The sequence below is a fragment of the Symphalangus syndactylus genome, chromosome 7 (genome assembly GCF_028878055.3).
Source record: "Symphalangus syndactylus isolate Jambi chromosome 7, NHGRI_mSymSyn1-v2.1_pri, whole genome shotgun sequence".
Lineage (NCBI taxonomy): Eukaryota > Metazoa > Chordata > Mammalia > Primates > Hylobatidae > Symphalangus > Symphalangus syndactylus.
Genome location: NC_072429.2, coordinates 71,829,692 through 71,850,738, shown reverse-complemented (window position 1 = coordinate 71,850,738; position 21,047 = coordinate 71,829,692). Strand labels below are relative to the sequence as shown.

The following is a 21,047-nucleotide window of genomic DNA, read 5'->3' as shown; positions in this document are numbered from 1 at the left end:
GAAAGCTGACCAACAACCTAATCCAACCAGAATGTAGTTATTTGAAAAACAAATCCAAATTCACTAGTGTAAAGAAGAGTTGATCCTCACCACATCCCTGCAAAGGCATCACCTTTACCCACTGTTTAAAAAGAAGCTAAGGTTCAGAGAAGCTGAGTCACTTGCCCAAGTCACAGAGCCTGTACATTTTGAGAGACCTAAATCCAGTGCTTCTCACTTCAGATGGATCAGTCAGGCCCCTCCCACTGCTTGTGCTGCCTTTTGTTTACCCTTATATAAAAACAAAAATATATCTGCACATTTAAAAGCCACATCAATTAGATACTCACTCATAAATCTGCTCAGCGGTTTCCCATATTTCCTGGGTCACAGTGTTGTTTGTCAAACAGCCTCGCTCTAATTCGAGGTTTAATCTGATTCTCCCCAGGTGCCCTCTGTCTGGATATTTTTTTGCGAGTTCTTATCCAGTAGCAGCCACTTGTTAATCTGCTTTTCACCCTTGTTTTTCTCACCCACATTCTTTTCCTTTCTCGAATTGACCGTGGATAGAATCCACACAGCAGCATTAACCCCCAGCCTGTCTTCTTTAGAGACAACAAGAAGTGGTTGTGATTCAGTGACCTCTCTTTTGCCAAATAGGCCTCCTACCAGGTCTGTCCCCTGTCTCCTTACTCAGTCCTTTTACTCAGTCTCCATCCAGACACACTTTCTTCTTATTTTTTAAAATATATATATATTTTTTATTATACTTTATGTTCTAGGGTACATGTGCACAATGTGCAGTTTGTTACATATGTATACATGTGCCATGTTGGTGTGCTGCACCCATTAACTCGTCCTTTACATTAGGTATATCTCGTAATGCTATCCCTCCCCACTCCCCCAACCCCACAACAGGCCCCAGTGTGTGATGTTCCCCTTCCTGTGTCCATGTGTTCTCATTGTTCAGTTCCCACTTATGAGTGAGAACATGTGGTGTTTGGTTTTTTGTCCTTGCAGTAGTTTGCTGAGAATGATGGTTTCTAGCTTCATCCATGTCCCTACAAAGGACATGAACTCATCATTTTTTGTGGCTGCATAGTATTCCATGGTGTATATGTGCCACATTTTCTTAATCCAGTCTATCATTGTTGGACATTTGGGTTGGTTCTAAGTCTTTGCTGTTGTGAATAGTGCCACAATAAACATATGTGTGCATGTGTCTTTATAGCAGCATGATTTATAATCCTTTGGGTATATACCCAGTAATGGGATTGCTGGGTCAAATGGTATTTCTAGTTCTAGATCCCTGAGGAATCGCCACACTGTCTTCCACAATGGTTGAACTAGTTTACAGTACCACCAGCAGTGTAAAAGTGTTCCTGTTTCTCCAAATCCTCTCCAGCACCTGTTGTTTCCTGACTTTTTAATGATGGCCATTCTAACTGGTGTGAAGTGGTATCTCATTGTGGTTTTGATTGGCATTTCTCTGATGGCCAGTGATGATGAGCGTTTTTTATGTGTCTGTTGGCTGCATAAATGTCTTCTTTTGAGAAGTGTCTGTTCATATCCTTTGCCCACTTGTTGTTGGGGTTTTTTGTTTTTTTCTTGTAAATTTGTTTGAGTTCTTTGTAGACTCTGGATATTAGCCCTTTGGCAGGTGGGTAGATTGCAAAAATTTTCTCCCATTCTGTAGGTTTCCTGTTCACTCTGATGGTAGTTTCTTTTGCTGTGCAGAAGCTCTTTAGTTTAATTAGATCCCGTTTGTCAATTTTGGCTTTTGTTGCCATTGCTTTTGGTGTTTTAGACATGAAGTCCTTGCCCATGCCTATGTCCTGAATGGTATTGCCTAGGCTTTCTTCTAGGGTTTTTATGGTTTTAGGTCTATCATTTAAGTCTTTAATCCATCTTGAATTAATTTTTGTATAAGGGGTAAGGAAGGGATCCAGTTTCAGCTTTCTACATATGGCTAGCCAGTTTTCCCAGCACCATTTGTTGAATAGGGAATCCTGTCCCCATTTCTTGTTTTTGTCAGGTTTGTCAAAGATCAGATAGTTGTAGATGTGTGGTATTATTTCTGAGGGCTCTGTTCTGTTCCATTGGTCTATATCTCTGTTTTGGTACCAATACCATGCTGTTTTGGTTACTGTAGCCTTATAGTATAGTTTGAAGTCAGGTAGCGTGATGCCTCCAGCTTTGTTCTTTTGGCTTAGGATTGACTTGGCAATGTGGGCTCTTTTTTGGTTCCTTTTGAACTTTAAAGTAGTTTTTTCCAATTCTGTGAAGAAAGTCATTGGTAGCTTGATGGGGATGGCATTGAATCTATAAATTACCTTGGGCAGTATGGCCATTTTCACGATATTGATTCTTCCTATCCGTGAGCATGGAATGTTCTTCCATTTGTTTGTATCCTCTTTTATTTCGTTGAGCGGTGGTTTGTAAAAGGACACAGGGGAAACAGGTACACCTTTTTCTAATAGCAGATCTGTTTGGCCTGGAGGATAGAGCAGACATGGCTGCTTGTCTGGCTCTACCATCATTTAAATTTGGAGGCAAGTTATTGATGCTCTCTGCCCCTTTGTTTTCCTACCTGTAAAAGGGGACAAACGATATCTTTCCCACCCCACCTTAGAGGGACAGTGTGAGAAGAACTAATCAATTTTTTTTTTTTAATTTATTTTGAGGCAGAGTCTCGTTGTCTCCCAGACTGGAGTGCAGTGGCGCAATCTCAGCTCACTGCAAGTTCCTCCTCCCGGGTTCACGCCATTCCCCTGCCTCAGCCTCCCAGGTAGCTGGGACTACAGGTGCCCGCCACCACACCCGGCCAATTTTTTGTATTTTTAGTAGAGATGGGGTTTCATCATGTTAGCCAGGATGGTCTTGATCTCCTAACCTCGTGATCCGCCTGCCTTGGCCTCCCAAAGTGTTGGGATTACAGGCGTGAGCCACTGCGCCCGGCCGAGAAGAACTAATCAATTATTAACTCAACTAATATTTAGTGGCTATCTACCATGGAACAGGCATAGCTCTTGAAGTTGGAGAATCAAAGATTAAAAAGTGAGACTTCTGCCCTGAGTCCACTGGCAGAGATAGACTTGTAAATGGAAGATGTCAACTTATGGGAAGTGCTGAAAGAGGCGTGTGCATATTCTTTAGGAGCTCAACAGTTCAGAAAAACTTCCTGAAGAGTTTTGTCTAAGGCCTTGGAAGACAAACGAGAAAAGGAGAGGAAGGCCATTTCAGGCAGGGGAGACTGCACTGACAGGCCATGGTGGGCGCAATGGACGGTGGGCCTGGTAGACCAGAGCCAGGCCAAGACTGGGAGGCTCCTGAGAGCTGAGGCTGTGCCACAACCATCTGTGTATCCCTGGCATCTAGCAAAGTACCCAGCACCCAGAGAGGTGCTCAATAATAGTTTATTAAATGGCAAGTCAGTGGAGGGCTTACAGGAAGTCACATAAATATCCACAGCACAAAGTAGAAGTTGGTGAGGGCTGTAAGGGAGACGTAGATAAAACTTTCTGGGATTCCAGTGGAGGCTCACATGAGGTGGGAGAGTGAGAGAGTGGGAAAGTCCGGGGCAACTCCATGGGAAGAGGCCTTTGAAACAGGCCTTTAAGGAAGGATGGTGAGATTTATCAGAGTGGCTTCTCCTTTCCCCCTCTTCTGTGTCACATTCTTCCATTCACCAACCTCTTGACACTGGCTTAAGTTTACCTCCACCCCCTTTTTCTTCCTGGCTTCCTTCCTGGTTTATTTCTTTCATCCTGCCTAGAAACCTTCATCCTCTCTAGTAAGCCAGAGGGGAGAAAGGCGTTGCTCAAGCCCTTTCACCTCTCCTCTAGAGGAATTTTATTACAAAGACCAGGGATTATTTTTTTTAAAGACACAGAACTCCAGTTTCTAGCCACATTAAAAATGAACAGAACCTGAAAATGATAAAGATGAATGGGTAACTCCATGAGTCTGAAACCCAGAAAACCAGTTCTAAGATTGAACCATGGTATTTTGGCTTAAAGGAATGTAACGTATGGGTTGCCATTTACATTTGTGTGGTCTACAAGTGTGCTATCCTAAAATGCAAGAATGCATTGCTTGTGTTCGATGAATTAGTCAAGAGTTTAAGATGAGAGCATCTGGGCATGACCCTACACTAGCATACACTGCCTTTGAAAACAGGGGTGAGCCAACATGGCGAAACCCAGTCTCTATTAAAAATACAAAAATTAGCTGGGCGTGGTGGCGTGCACCTGTAATCCCAGGTACTCGGGAGGCTGAGACAGGAGAAACGCTTGAACCCAGGAGGCAGAGGTTGTTGCAGCTAGCTGAGATCGGACCACTGCACTCCAGCCTGGGCAACAGAGCGAGACTCCGTCTCAAAATAAGTAAATAAATAAATGAAGGCAGGGATGAGAAATAGGCTGCAATAAAATGAAAGACAACAAGGGAAGGGGACACCAAGTCCTGTATGGTCTAATCAAGTAATGCACATGCACACGCCAATGAGCACACACAGTTACAAGGATTCCAACCAAGCAAGCCAGTGATGGAGACACAGAATGATTGGTGTTCAGCATCAGTCACAACAAACTCAAAAATGTTAGGAGCAGAAAGAGGTTAACAACACTCTCCTATAAAAGCAAAGAGGGAAGTTAATCATCTCAAACAAAAAATTATATGCAGCCACCCAAGCCTAGTTAGAAAGAGATAATTCATTTGAAGACATAATTAAGAAATACAGTAATACGTGAGGCATTCTAATACCTCTACTAACAAAGAAAATGAGTATAACATATTTTCTGGTCAAAAACATTCCTATTAAATATAGAAATTAAGGGCGATGGACTATATTCTAGGATATTGTAAAGGAACTGTGGTAAAAAATGCCATTAAATACTACGATATTATTGCATGTGCTAGAAAACACAAAATAGGCACCCAAAAGATATGGAAATGACTCTTGAGCACTGAAGAGGACACCCCAGCGCTATTCGGCCATACCGCCTCACTGGCCGGGAAACTGAGGGGCCCAGCTCAGCTGTCAGTGTGGGCCGGGGTGGGCTCATTTCTCTTTCACCTGACTTCTCTCCTTTGCATTTTTCTGCTCTTTGATGAGTAAGACTGTCTAAAAACTCAAAACGAAAATAAGTATTTTCTCAGCAAGAGTACAGAGCATCATGTTGCTGTTTATTCTTATATGTTTTTTGGTTTCATACATAAATTATGCTGAGAAAATGGTGGCACCCTCCATTGGGCAGTGACCTCATTTTAGCTGTATCTTCTTAATATGATATCACAAAACAAATCCATGCCTCTAAAATTGCTTACAAAGAGTAGATCTTTAATCATTCTGAAAGAGATCGTTTTTATTTGCAGGTTGGTGATGTAACTTCATCTAACCTCCCAACTTCCTTTCTGTTAAGCATGTTATTACAAGCTATATTCAATTTGGAGTCCTTTTATAATCTTTCCTTTGATTATTCTGTTTCCTTTTTTTTGCACTTTGTTATTGAAAGTTGCTTTGCATTTCCTGAAACCCTTGGAGTGTTTCAAGAGAAACATTGAGCTATTAAGGCTGCAGTGTGTGTGTGTGTGTGTGTCTGTGTGTGTGTGCACACACACACATGCACGCGCGCATTTCTGTGTGTGTGTATTTAAATCCAATGCTGCCTGTGAACAAATGTTGCATTGTATATTATATAGAGCTGCCTCCTTTGCTTCTTGGACAGAGCACCTGGTGTTACTGGTTTCAAAGAATATTTCAAGATTGGCAGTTGGAGTCTCTTCATAGAAGTGTAACAGCGCTTCTCAGAAAGCTTGAAAAATGATACTCAAAGTGAAGGAGAAGAGAGAATAGGTGTCACCCTCTAAAAGAACAGTAAGCAGCCGCAAGGACCTTCATTCAGAGACAATTCTGAGGGAAAATGGAGACTTCTGAGAACCAATTTTCTAGCTTGAAGTGAGCTTAGAAGATTGGGTAGCCTCTCAAAACTGGGTTCTGCTTGATCTATCTGCCAGCCTGTTTCTTAGGAGCTGTGTGCAAAAAGACAAATCCAAAACAAACAAAAAACAGGGCCCTTTACTTCAGGCAATATCCTGGAAAAGTTCATTCAAAAGCTAGAAATTGCTAGATTATCAGGCCCATTGTAAACTGTTGTCTTAAAATCCAAATTCTTTACCAAAAGGAAAAAATAGGTGTACTAAAGATGTTTCCTAATAAATCTGGCCTTCAGTGAGAAGAATTATGATGTATTAACACTACTTTGAAGTCTTTTGTAGCCACCAACCCCACTTCTTTCTCAGTACACACAAGGTGAGCAAATCTGTGTGGAAGGTGAAAATGAAAGATCTCTCAAAGTCAGTTCCAGGAGACATAAGGTACTGTCCTTATCTCGTCCTGCATACCACAGTTCATGAATATCCTCGTGGTTGCTCACTGAGCAGAAATCATTTTACAAAAATGAAATTTATTCATTCCAGATATGAGATAAACCAGGAACAGAGGAAATTACCTGTTTGAAAGTCTCCTTCCCAAATGAAGTAGATATACCTTGATTTCTTTTTCTGAACATGCTTCTCATAAAAGTAAGGGTCCAAATGTTGGATTGCACATCAGTCAGTAAACCTATAGCAAAGGGCATCAGACTAAGGCCTTGAGCACTTAGAAAGACTTAGCAACCTGAACTGTGAACATTAGTAACATCAGCTTCCATAATCATTACGGTGACTCATTTTTCTGTAGTCTTTCTTATGAAGCAGTATCCTTTATGAACAAGTACTCAGAAATTCATACAGAAACCATATTTACTCTTCAGAACTGGCACATAGGAAATGAATTCGATATGGGGAATACAGTTTTTCTGGACAACATTGTTATAAAAGTGTTTTTAATTTGTATTTCATCAGTTCGAGGCAGGTCAAAAGAAAGTAAAAATATACCAGCAAAAGTCCAGCACACGCACGCTGCCATGCACAAGGTCTATGGCCATTTTCATTCCCAAAGACCAGCATATTGTGTTGAAGGTACAAAGTCAGATAAAACTGGACAGTATTCATCTTGTCACTCTCTAGTAAGCATCATAACTACTAAATAATTTGTCATGATCACACGGCCAGGGGTCAAACCCCAGTCTACCAGATTCTGCTTCTCCAGTGTGCCTCAGGAAGTGCCAGTGGGGTGGTGGGCAGGCAGGCATCCTGGAAGGAAGAAGAAGGGGCTTTCCCATTGCCTCTTCATATGGCTGCCTTCAAAGTCATTATTCTGCAAAAACATGTTCAGAGAAGGTTTCTTCACCATCATTGGCTACACCCTCTGGAATCCCATAGTCTTTGTTGTGTATACTCTAAAGGCACTCAAAGAAGTTGTCTTTTTTTTAATACTAGATATCATAAAGACATTAAATTTGACTAACACATATTTTGGCATATCACAATGTAGGCAAGGTTTGAAGTGCGTAGATGCAGCAGGAATAGGGAAAATCTTTTACATATTTTTTAGGTTTGTAATGTTTTATTGGCCAGGTGCGGTGGTTTGCGCCTGTAATCCCAGCACCTTGGGAGGCCTGGCAAGAGGATCGCTTGAGCCCAGGAGTTCAAGACCATCCTGGGCAACATGGGAAGACCCTTTCTCTATAAAAAAATACAAAAATTAGCAGGGCATGGTAGTGCATGTCTGTGGTCCCAGCTACTTGGAGGGCTGAGGTGGGAGAACTGCTTGAGCCCAGGAGGCGGAGGTTGCAGTGGGCAGTGATCATGCCACTAAAATCCAGCCTGGGTGACAGAGCGAGACCCTGTCAAAAAAATAAAATAGGCCAGGCATGGTGGCTCACACCTTTAATCCCAGCACTTTGGGAGGCCGAGGCAGGTGGATCTTCTGAGGTCAGAAGTTCGAGACCAGCCTGGCCAACGTACCAACATGGGAAAACCCTGTCTGTACTAAAAAAAAAAAATACAAAAATTAGCTGGGTATGGTGGCAGACACCTGTAATCCCAGCTACTCAGGAGGCTGAGGCGGGAGAATTGCTTGAACCTAGGAGGTGGAGGTTGCAATGATCCGAGATCATGCCACTGCAGTCCATCCTAGGCGACAAGAGCAAAACTCTGCCTCAAAAAATTAATTAATTAGTTAATTAATAAAATAACAAAATAAGTGAAAATTTTTTTTACTGATATGAACAAAAAGTCATTCTATATGGGGGGTAATAAGAGAAAAGATGGAGAGATGGGGTGATGTGGCAGGTGTGGCTTAGGTAATCGAAGCAGCAAAGAAGCAGGAAGATTGGATTGACAAAGGCAAAGAGCCTGGGCAGAGCTGCTGGGAACCAGAGAGCTGAGGCCCTGGGTGTGGCCACACGGCTGGGCAAAGTCCCAAGTGCAGAGTTCTTGGGGACTGTCCAGTTCCATCCCTGCAGGCTCTGAGTTTGAGTTGCCCTACATTCCACAGATTGGTGAAAGCCCGCAGTTGCGTTCCTGCCCGGCTTCTGCCTCTCCCCACCTCATTCTCTCCCTCCTACACAGTCTCCATCCTCCTCCTACTTGCTGCCGTGCTTGTGCTTATGCTCTCTGTTGGCCTCTTTGCTGCCACCAGCATGACATGGTGCAAGTGGTATCCTCTCCTTAGCATGTGCATTTAACACGTAGAAGAAATGGCGTGGAACTTCCAAAGTCACCTCATATTTGCCATGTTACTTATGACTTTACAAGGTTTGTGATTGTCTTTCAAACCACAGAGGACAGATTCCACTACTTATCCAATGAAGCACAGCTCAGGTATCATTTCCTGTATTACTCCTCTGAGCCCCATCTTCCACCTACCCACTTACTAAGGCTGGAATAATTATTACTCCTTTGAAACTAGCCTTTACTAGGAAATACTGAGATGGCCTGTAGTGTTTTCCTTCCCGCCAGCTCATGAGCTGTTTGTGATCTGTCGTGTATATCTGTGTAATAGTGAGAGCTGTTATGTCCTGCACATCTCCTGTGTGCCAAGCACTCTGCTAAATACTTTGTGTGCATTGTGTCATTTGAGGATAGTCATTGAAGAAACTGAGACTTAGAGCGGTAAAGTAACTTCCCCTAAGTCTCCTAGCCAGGTTTCAGGCCAGGTTGGTCTGATTCTACAGCCTGTATCACCATCCACTACCCAATACATACTAAAGAACTTGGCACACAGTTACCCAATGAATGTTGGGTGAACTCAACTGAAAGAAGGAAAATAGTTGTGGAGATAGGAGAGGAGCAGGCACACCCCAGAATCAGAAGCTCGGAGCTACAGTTCAGGCTCTCAGTCTTAAGCTGGTTCTTGTGTCAATGGCTAAACCATTGGACTGAATTGCTCTCAGAAGCATATGAGAAATCTGAAGGATGTGACCAACCTACCATAAGATAATGTTAGGACAATCTTAGAGCTCCATGTGACTTTGGTTTGAAGAATATAAAAATAAAGCTGTGTTTAGTGTCTGGCACTAAATAATTACAGCTGTCATTCCAGAAGCAACTGATAACGCCTTTGTTGTCACCAAAATGGAGACCTCTAAAGCAACTAGAGAATGCACAAGACAGCTCAAGTCTAGAAGACCATGGATCTAAGAGTACTCAGAGCCTTAGCAGAGAACAAGTCATCCCTGCCACTTAGGCATTTTCCTCAAAAGGCCAATGTAATAATTATTTAGCCATCCTTTACCTCTGTTGGGTACTCACATCAATTTCTAGGAAAGGTGACAAGGAGTTTTTAAGCTAGATATCGTCAAATGTGTTTAAACTTGTTCAAAACCTCTCTTGTCCCCTGTAGTAATTCACCATACATGTTTAACAAGAATTAAGAGCCCCCAAGTATTGAATCAGTAATTTGTGCTGTCTATCAAATAATGTCTCTCTTCTAACCCGGAACAGATGACCTTGCCCAAACCACTTTAATCAAAACAACAACAACAATGCCCTCCCGCCCCCATTTTCTTCTAGTTTTTGTTTGGTTAAATATAGAGACCACAGCTACTCCGTAGCATCGAAGAGGCTAGAAGGAATGTTTTGCCAGAAACATAACTTGTCAGGTACCTCAGGCTAAGACCCTGGGAATCTTAAGAAGATACAGATGCATAACTTGAATTGCGTCTGAGCTTGAGTTGGCAGCCACCGCTGAGTAGAGGGAGAGGGTGAAGTGAGATGTGCTGACCTATATGAATGGTCTAATAGAAGGGGAATGATCCAATTAAGCACTGCCCTAGATTCCTCCTGCAGCATTCCTCTGATCTCCATTGTGTATTCATGGCTGGGGCTGGGGATGCAGGAGGCCCCAAGAGTCAAAGGAGCCGTGCCCGATAGGAGTTGCTCCTTCCAGAGACAGTGGCTGCATTGAGCAGATGAAGACGCGGAACTGAGGACAAGTATTCCTGAAATATGTTTTGAAAATTCCTATTGAATGCATATATTCAGCAGCATACCAGGGCCCTTAGTAACAGCCCGTTGGGTGTTGTGACAACAGCGTGGGTGTGATGACAGCAGCATGTGTGGGATGTGACGATATGTGGAGGCGGAGCTGCGTGAGCTTGAGGTTGGGTTTTGATTTCAATGGGAGCTCTGCACATGGTAGGACTGCTGGTTGAGGTCTTCGCGGAGGGGATCATCTTAATGAGAGGCGACTTCACATAGGAGGCCCTCCTTCCTGACAGGGTGAAGGGTAAAAATGCAGCACCAGAAACCAGAGTGCTTCCCAACTATTTAAAGTTCCCCTTTTAAAAAGTTCGGACATTCAAGATGGCTCTCAGAATGTATTTAGGGGTTTCTGATTTCTATATGGAAAATGTATTCTCGAAGGCTATTTCTATAGACTGGAAAAGTGTGGCTTTTTTGGTGCAAATCTAATAATAAAGCCTATCTGAAATAGTTCATATTATCTGTATTCACTAGGAATTTATTCTTCATGTTAGAGGAGGAGCTTGGTTTCTTGGCTTCTCTTCCGTGACTATACACTCTCAAAGTAAGAGCATCCTTTAAATGTTATTACTCTTTTTCAAATTATGTCTCTGCATTTACCTTAGTAATATAAAAACCTTGGCAAGTTAACACCAAAACAGCAGCCGTTAGTTGTTAAAGAAAAATGAATATAGGAAAGTTCTTTTCGAAAAAAATCCTTAAGATGAAAATGTGATTACTTTCATGAAAGTAGGCTTCCATTCGATGAAATAATTTCATCAAATCATTTAGTCATTGTAGGGAGTTGGAGTGATTTAAATGTTTTATAATGCACTGTTGTTTTCCACGAAACTCTAGTGTGGCCCTGTTCCCTGGCCACAGGAATGTAAGAACTTCTTGGCAAATACCCTGACTAGGATCGGATGGGGCAATGTATAATTAATGTCAAGTGTTACTGCCCTTCTCCAGTGCCACCCACCCACTGACCAGCATCAACTTCTTCCTGTTCTTTCTGTATTCAGAGCTTGGTTTACACCACTTTGGTTCCAAATATATCTGGATAAAATGCTGATTTCCTCTTTTGAGAATATACATGACAAGAATCAGATTCATGTAACAAGAGGTAACTTTCTCATATCTTTGAATGGGTTCAGAATAAGCCAACGTTTTTTGCAGTTACAGATAATATTCAAGTTAGTGAATTTTTTTTTTTTAAAGAAGCTTCTATACTGTAGCTACTTTTGGGTGATTTTTGTTGTTCTCAGTTTTTTAGCTTTCTCCTTGAGCCTTGCTTCACAAGTATTGGGAGAGAATGTCTGGCAACTGTTACTGAAACTGCAGGCTTTTTTCTCTTTCTTTCTTGTTTCTGTAAACTTACTAGACAGGATTAAGCTCAAAGAACTGATAAAGTAAAAAGGTGTTTGTACATTAAATGAAAGAAGGAATAAGAGTATGATTCCTGGATTTCTTAGAATAATACTGAACAGGGATCAAAGTGGAAACCATGAGATTCAAATCCATTATCATGAAGAAAACCATAATGGTGAAAACCAAAATTCCAAGTCAATCCTAGGACCAGTTTTATTTTATGGAAGTAAAGCTGAGAATTTTAATGAAGTAGTTCTTCCTGTGAGGTTCCTGGGAAGGAAATTTTAAAAGTCAAATTTAGGAATGAAATTTAAGGGTAGATCTTAATGGGAGTGATATTCAGTAGGTTGTGTTAGTGTGCCTTAGTATGTCCATATAGGTTGTTAAAATGTTGAAATACTTCCATGTTGCCAATTATCTGCTATTGGTAAGTAGCTATGGCCTTAAGTCCTCAGTGCCCTCCACCAACCCCATGCCTAGGTCCCTCTCCTGAGACCCTGTTCACCTCCACAAGACCCAGCTACTCAAGGAGTCACACCCAGTGCAACAAGGGAGTATCTCAGGCTCTGCCCCAGCCCAGGGTGGCAATTAGTTCTGCTCGGTTGGTGCCCATGCACTCCCTACCTGTTAAGTACTTTGCATATCATGCCTATCCTAATGGAAATTATGTGAATAAAAACAGCTAAAATGGGGATACTTCAATGGAGAGGAAAGTCAGACAAATACAAATATTACACCAAAGAAAAAGCCAAGAATGGTATTTAAAACCCACTTGAATAAATTCTGAGCAAAGTCTTGGCGTCACAGGGACGTGGGAGATGTTCTTTTCCTCCCCCATCTTTTTATTTTGGCGGCATATCTTTTTTGTACCAAATCTCTTAGGCTGGAAAGTATAAAATGAAATTCCCTTATGACAACATCACCAATGGAAATATGAGAGGGTGCCTAAGCCTAAGTGGTTCATTCGAGATGAAGATTCAACTACGCATGTAAGAGTGTGGAGGCCACACAGCCCCTGGGGGCAGCCTTGTTGGCCCTTATCTGAATGGGGTCCTTGGGAGGGCTGCAGCCTTCAAGGGCCTGGGCTTGGACACCAACCTATAGCATATTGGATTGTTGATTATCATTTAGATAGTAACATCTGAAGGGAGGCGGTTTTTGGTTGTTGAAATTTCTTTCTGTGTATTTCTAAGCTGGGGTAGATCTCTTTAGTATTCTTGCCATTTTCCATTTGAAAACAGATATCTGACTGCACAGTCATCGTTTCTATCCCTTTCAGTGCCCTCGATGAGCTAGAAAAGGCCAGAGAGGATTATGAAAAAAATCTAATTCATGGATATAATATGTCCTGAGGAAAATTCAACTTCAAAGAATTCCCAGTGCAAGTTAAAGAAAGATGTCAGGGCTAAAAGAATGTTTGGGTAGCAATATATTTATTGTATCAGAGAATCAAAGATTTGGGAACATTAAGAGACCTTGGTTTCATTTGGTAAATGTTGTTACTTGGTACACTGTGTGTGATTCACTACTCAATAAAATGTTCTGTACAACTCCTGGAATTTGAATCTAGCAGCCCCTGTACTGTTTCCATTTTTAAATAGATGCCCAAATATGTTTGCATATACATTTTTCCATACTTGAAACATATGTCGTCATAGAGAAAATATCAGTGGCTGTAAACATAGAGAATGTTATCAGCCCCAATAACCCACATAGGAACGGTAGGAAGAGAATAATTATCTGGTAAGACGAAATGCAATAGAAACTCCCCAAGACCTCCGAATATGGGCCCCATGCTCATTCCTGCCTCCATACCAGGACTGTTCTGCCCCCTCCCTTCCTACCATGAGGAGCACCTGCTCCCTCCCCCTCCCACTTAGCAAACTCTTCCTCTTTCATGTCCACATTTCCAATTTCTTTACATCCTCAGCGAAGCAGGGACTGTATTGTACACTTAGGAGGTGTTCAAAAGATACCCGACTGAATGAATGATTGATAACTCTGGGCAGATTTCAGTTATTCTTTCTCCATGTAATGCAAGATGAGAGGTTCCATTTCTTACACTGGATTAATTTAGGCTCACCTATTTTAAAGAGGCCCTATTTAAAGTCTTCTATATCACCAGCTGGGACCTGTTTTAAATAGACCACACTGTATATTTTAGATTGCCCTTTTGTGCCTAATCTCCTGTGACACATTTATTTATTCCCTGTTTGGCTTTTGGTTTTTAACTGAACAATGCTCCATGACAACAAGATAGAAACACGTGCTGTTCACAGATCTGAAGATTTTAAGGGTATTTGTCTCACTGCTGAGCCTGAGTCTGCCCACTGGAGAGCATGTCCCATCATCATTCATTTGTGCCAGTACATGGATCCTTTCTGACATGGGCCTAGACATTTAACCCATCTTCTTAAACTCTAAAAACAGCCAGTGAACTTTGATTTGGATGACACACTCAGACATTAAGCCTCAGCCTCTCATCCATCCATCCATCCATCCCTCCATCCGTCCGTCCATCCATCTCATATGTATTGAACATCCACTATGTTTTAGGTTATGTGTTGGGGCTAGAGAGATATGCACATCACACCCCTTGACCATGGCCAGGTGGTGTACAGAGACACGTTGTAGTCTCACATATTATCAGTGTGATAAAAAACAAAACTATAACAGATACATGGGCAAAGCATTCTGGAAGTGCAAAGGACAGACATGAAATTTGGAGAGCACTTTAGGGGAGGAAATGATAGTGGTTTTTCAGATGAAGATAAGAGGGTAGGGCCTTTTAAGGATAGGGAATAACCTCAGCAGAGGCACAGAGCACCCCTGGGCCTGTCTCTGGAGGTTGTGAACACACCTCGCACTCCTGGTTTGGGCTGCTCTGGCCTGCCTTGAGCTGAGGCTGCCCCAGAGCCCAATGGGGACAGGTCCCACATTCGCTCTAGGTCAAGGGAGGTCTGCTGTCAGTGTCTGCTGCAGCAACAGTGAGCCTCCTAAACATGATGGCCTTTGACTCCCAACCTATACTCCTGGCTCCCAAACCCTCCGCCCTGGCCACACAGCCCCTGAGAGAGTAGTAGTTTGACCAGAGGCCAAGTTGCTAAGTTCCCCAAATCAGTCTCATGACCTCTCCTTCCTGAGCCTTTGCAAGTGTAAACTTCCCTACCATCAGATAGCTGTGAGTCTCTAGATAGATAGCTGTGAGTCTCTAGATAGATAGCTGTGAGTCTCTAGATAGATAGCTGTGAGTCTCTAGATAGATAGCTGTGAGTCTCTAGATAGATAGCTGTGAGTCTCTAGATAGATAGATAGCTGTGAGTCTCTAGATAGATAACTGTGAGTCTCTAGATAGATAGCTGTGAGTCTCTAGATAGATAGCTGTGAGTCTCTAGATAGATAGCTGTGAGTCTCTAGATAGATAGATAGCTGTGAGTCTCTAGATAGATAGCTGTGAGTCTCTAGATAGATAGCTGTGAGTCTCTAGATAGATAGCTGTGAGTCTCTAGATAGATAGATAGCTGTGAGTCTCTAGATAGATAGCTGTGAGTCTCTAGATAGATAGCTGTGAGTCTCAGAGCCAGCCCAAGCAGAGCGGGCAGGAGGCTTTATGACCTGCACCTTCGTATGAGGAGATGGGATCCAGATGGCCCTTCTGCCTGCACCAAGGCATGTTTTTGGTAGGGTTGCACATGGTAGAATTCTAGGGTCATGCCGCAAACACTGAGTAGGATGAACTGGCTAAATGTTTCCATCTCCAGTTGAAGCTGAGTCCTATCTCTAAGCATGAGCTGGCTTGGACTCCAAGGTCCTGCCTAAACTACCTCTCTCCTAGTGGTGGGAGGACCACTTGACCGCTCCACAGCCACAACTTCCCAGATCTGCATAGGCTGCAGCTCTCACTGGGCACATTGTCCTGTGGGGAGGCACAGTCCTACTGTGGCTTTACTATAAAGTCATTTAAATCCATGATCTGTGTGTGTTAATATACATCTACAGACCATACATATTAATCGCCTCTTGAAAGAATGCCCTCGTTAGTCCTTTCCTTGCCTAATACTCTTATTCTTCTCTCTTTAAAAATAAGAAAATGTAAAATGCCATTCAAATGGAAGATGTCATGATGGTCTGTGATTGCTATTTCTGTGTTGAAGAAGAGAGTGGATGGATAAATTATTGGCATGTCTTGCTGGGACAGAGTGACCTAGGACCCCATTCTATTGAGTCCTAATCTTCACTGCCTTTGTCTGTTGCCACCTCTGATTCAGGGATTAAGAAAACATCCCTCCACACAGATACACAGATCACAAAAAGAAGTCTTTCAAATTCAGTTTTATGATAATATTATCAAGAAGCAAAAGTAACTATGTGAGTTGAAGGTAGGCCCACTTAACGTTGTAAAAATTAGGTTATAGCTGCAAATGAAATCAGCAATCAGATAATCCAAGAAGAAATGTAATTCTTCAGGGTGCCACAAATTTTAAATTTGTCCAGGCGGTGTCATATCACAGTTACTGTTTAGTATTTTGGCATGTGTAGCAAAACACAACTTTATGAATGTGTGGCATTTTAAAAACTAACAGCCTAAAGTGCAGAATTTGTGACTGCTAGATTGGGGAACAGAATTCCTTTTTTACGGCTTGCTCTTTACGTGTTTGGGATTATTATAGAGAAATAATTTTATTAACCTCTATATTCATTAAGGATAATTAATTTTTAAATAGTCTAATATTCTGAAGTGTTTTTTTTTGTAAAAAATGTATTTAGAATTAGGTGATCTTGAGTAAAAGGAACACAACATTTAGTAAAAGTGCACATTTGTTTTCTGGCTACACAGACATGCATCCGAGTGACAGCTTGAAGCTCAGCCCTCTGGAGTGGAGTGGCTGCTGGACCAAGTCGTCACTTCAGAAAACTGGCATCCTCACAGAGAGGGGGCTACACTGACCCACACCCAGGAGTTTGCTTTCTTAAAACAAAACAGATACATGCCTGCTCAGTAGCTTTGTATCTTGTTTTTTTTTTTAAAAAGATGTTATTTGTATTAGCAAACCAGAATTTAATTTCTTGTTGGTATAAAAATTAAAACAAAAATCTACTTATCCTAAGAAATAAATTGCCTCTTAAAAATTTTTTTTCTCCTTCTGTGTTCTAAAAAGAGGTATCTATTTTCAAACTGGTTTAGCTTACTCAGGCCTCAAAGCACCTAAGCACTTGTGCCAATTTTCACCAGTTTGGTTTGGATAGGTAACAAGGTGCCCCTTGATTTTTCCCAGACAGCTCTTAGAATCTAGAGTGTGTTTGCTGAATGTATTTGCACATTCAGTGTCTGTGTAGAGTGTAAATGATAGGAATACTGAGCAAAGAAATGGGAAGGTATGCTTACATAGTCGTCGTTTGTAACATCAAATGATAGCTTTTACATTCTTACTCAAATTCACGTGTTTGGGATTAATAATTGCCAGTTCATGAAGATACAGCATAATATTTTATATGCTACTACAAGTGAATTTTGCTTCTACGGAAATGCGTTTTCCCTTTTACAATAATTGCCAACCTCTTTTTAAAAAATCACAGGTGTTTCTTTTGTTTGTTTCTTTGTTTCATTTTACTTTTCTGCTTTATAATCACATTTTAGAGGTGAGATCTAGAGATTACATTTTTTGTTAAGAAACCTGCAGCTGCAAGTCTTATCTTTGAGAATTGTTCCTGCTCTTTTTCAATGTCTCCTTGAAGACACCGAGTCAGAGTCCTTCACTAGCCACAAATACAAAATGCATTAGGTTTTAACAGCAGATCTAAATTAAAAACTCAGTAACGTGGAACAAATGGACCCCTAGTTCATTTCCAAACTAAAATCCTAGTTACATTTTATCGTTTCTAAACCTTTCTTACTGCAAACCATCAATCCACTGACTTTCTTCTGGCTCGTTGGAGCTTTGAACTGTACCTTTACGGTGCTATAAATTAGCATGTCACTGAGCTACACTGTAATTTGCATTAATTTCTTTAGAGTCGAGGTTGTCTGTCTTTGAAGACATCTTTACAATACTTAGAATTCGCTCAGAAAAGCAATGCCAAACTAAAAGATGTAAAACATAAATTTAAAAAATATGTTTTGGCTTTTATCTCAGGATGAAAACAAAAGTGGTCAAAGTTATCTGTGCAGTTCTGTGATCCAGAACTGACATTCTACTACTTCAGTGTTACTGCTTAAGGCACAGACGTTTAGTGACAGGAAGGAGAGGGAAGAGCACAGCCCTGCTCTCACCCACCTGAAGGCAAGGAGCCATTTTAAAGATATTGTTACAGGGGGAAATGGCCAGGGTCATAAAATTGTCAATGAAATGCACTATCATCAGGCTTTCCGTGGGATGCATGGCAGGAAAAGTAAAAGGTCTCAGCCAAGGAGAACAGGGATTCTCCAGCACTGGGTGGGCTGGGCCCAGGCGAGGTTTACAAGAGTGGCCCTGACCAGGTGCTGCAAATGGCCCCTGTGAGCCTCCTCCGAGCAAGTGTGCAGCGAAGCCCCTCTCTCCTCTGTCACAGAGCCGGGTGTCATGATAGGGGGAGAGAGAGAGAGAAGCGTTAGAGAAGAGGCAGTGGATAATTGGCGGGAGCCTCTTGAGAGAAAAAAGAAAACCCTCAGTTCCTCCCCTGGGAACCTGAAATACTAGAAAGCGAGCCCCTGGACGCATTGGGAGCTGTCTGTCCAGGGCGGCACCTGTCTGAGGGACCGTGTCTGCCCTGGTCCTGGCTCAGCCCTGCACCCAGCTCCTTGCTCTGCCTTGCTCCAGGCTGTATCCTGCAGAAGCTGATCCTTCTGTGGAATTTGTTTTCCAACCTTCAAAAACAAAATTACTTGGGAAGGTAAAAGAAAACCAAAACCTTCAGTCCTTGGGCGGCATGCCACCAAACTCCTTTAACTCCAGCTCTGGGTTTGTGTGTCCCTTTGAAATAGACACGGTTTGGGTTGAACCTGCACTTCCTAGCATCTGGAGAAGAGAAGGAAGAATATACTATTTTTAAAAGGAACATTCTGGAAAGTGTACAAAACCTGATCATTAAAAAAATAAAAGCCAAGTCCTCAGCTGCACAAACAGCCCTTGTTCTCCTCCAGCAAGGTCTGTCAGGAGTGCCCACCTTCCTCGCCCTGAGAAGAGCAATTAAAGAGACCAGGAAGCATCGCTGAGTTGGTCTGCTCTCTCCAAAGCCTTTTCAGTCACCTCCTTTGATCTAGTTGGGGGGGTGGGGGCGGGTAGCCCAGCCTGCTTCATGCCTCAGCCGTATTTGTAGGCACTGTGTTAGAGGAACGCTTTCTCTCTCTTAACATATTTTTTTGAATCCAAGTGTACACATCTGTCTTTATACCCAGCCGCTTTTCTGGCCCCAAACAAGTTCTCTGTGAGTTTCCCCAACTGAGCTCAGTGGGATCTCTGTCAGCTGCAAGATTTATGTCATCTTGTCCAGTCCTGAGAACTGTTCCTTCAGCTTTTCACATCTGGATCTAATTGGAAAGACATTAAGTGCACTGGAAAAGCATATTTTAGGGCAGTTCTTTATAGACACCCCTATTAAAGAAGCTGACGGCTGTAGGTTCAAGTGGGATGAGCCAAGACAACATCTCAAAAAGTAGAAAGCACAAAATTATGAAAGAGCTGCTGGAAATGAGAAGGCCCTGTTCAAGGATTACATTTATAGGGTTGCTTTGAGAAAGAAATGTGGCATGATGCCTGCCAGCTACAGGCTTTGCCGGCAGCGTGTGGATCAGCACACGGATAACTGGGTTCTTCGGTGTTTGTGAGGATGGATTCCTCCCGGGCCTGGTCTCCACATCCTCATGTGCTGGCATTAGGGTGTGTATACACAAACATCCTAAAAGAGCAGGAGGGTGGCTGGTAACTACAAATGCCGTCACCTTCTTGCCTCACTGTCTCCTTTAGGGCAACCACACCCTGAGATGTCTTGATACATAACAATAGAAGCATCTAATCAGCTTGGAGCAAAAACAGCACACACACTTGTGTGACTTTAGCAAAATCCCTCACTCCCTAGCCTTCTCCTGGTTTTGCACACATTGTTAGGTTTCAAATAAACACACCCAAGATTGAAGGCAGAGGGTACTTGAGATGATCAGCATTATACAGGTTTTCAGACTTGTGACTTGTATTCAGAAGGATGATGAAAATCAAAGAACATTTGTCATCAGAAGAATACCAATACTTTGCTTTTCTTTACCTGTATTATATTTTGAAGCCCTGAACTTTCCAGTTGCTCCAGAGCAGTTGAACTTCTCTGAAGTCCTAGCCCCCAAATGTCTTATTACCAGAGGGTAAAGTGAGTCTTTAGTTTCCTCTCCTTGGACTCCACGTCATCTCCTCCGTGGCTTTGGTTAAACAGGGACTCTTAACCTGTTTTGAGCCATGGACTCTTTGGCAATCGGGTGAAACTTACGGGCCTCTTCACAGAAGAATATTTTTAAACTACATAAGATAAAAATGTGTGCAACTTTCCTAAGTTATGTCGACATACAACTATCACAATATTTTGAAAATAAGTTCTTGCTATAGTCATAAATGTGTTTAAGACATTGGCTAAAAAGATCTCCAGTTGGTTTAATAACTTCTAATATACTTCCAATATTTCTAATATTGTGCCTAAAGAAGTAAGTTTCTGTTACTTATTAATACGTATTTTTAAATGTTTCAATTCATAGAGCCCCCAAATCCATGCATCCAAAGTTACCCATCCCGTGTTGGTTTGCAGGCCATTTGGTTGTCCACTGATCCCTTGCCTCTGCCAGCCCGGCATATCCTGCCGCCTTTGTCCAGGAATGCATCTTGGAAGGTATCTGGCCCTCTCTGTAGCCCTGTGGGGAAGGTGCTGCTCCCTTCTGAGTCTGCAGAAGGTGCCCAACGGGCTGGTTCCGGATAGTGACCCTGCAGAGCTCCTCCTGCCAGAGGCAGGAGTAGTGAGGGGGCCCCCTGGGAAAGGCCTCTCCCCGCCTCGCCCCCACCCTAAGCCCTCCCGGGCCTCAGGAGTCCAGACAGCCAACCAGCAAAAGTGGTTGTAACAAGAAGGGGGTGGGCTGGTGTAGGAGCTGAGTCAAGAGGGAGCTTAATCTGTCCTGCAGGCCTCTTGCCGGTGGTCCCACTGCCCACCCAGCCACGGGGCAGACAGGCCTTCCAAAAACAAATCTGAGCTCGCTGCTGCCCTGGTTCCAGTTGGTGCCTGGGAGAGTTTGTGCCCCTCGAAATGACACAAAAGCCTTGTTATGGACTGGATTGTGC

At 42.5% G+C, this 21,047-nt stretch overlaps 1 protein-coding gene and 1 long non-coding RNA gene across 13 annotated transcripts in view; one reads left to right on the top strand and one right to left on the bottom strand.

The window, feature by feature from the left end:
- The window catches only part of STAU2 (staufen double-stranded RNA binding protein 2), a 338,058-nt gene that overhangs the window by 287,402 nt on the left and 29,609 nt on the right, over nt 1-21,047 (top strand). Inside the window, exon 11 of one of the 11 annotated variants that reach the window (XM_063642826.1) lies at nt 16,595-16,887. The exons of the other annotated variants lie outside the window; for them this stretch is intronic. Within the exon in view, the coding sequence (XP_063498896.1) occupies nt 16,595-16,618 (24 nt within the window). The 3' untranslated portion in view covers nt 16,619-16,887. Of the gene's footprint in view, nt 1-16,594; nt 16,888-21,047 lie in introns of those variants that run through there. 11 annotated transcript variants of the gene reach the window in all.
- Nucleotides 1-21,047, bottom strand: part of LOC129486516 (uncharacterized) — a 69,040-nt gene that overhangs the window by 47,182 nt on the left and 811 nt on the right. The window lies entirely within an intron of this gene.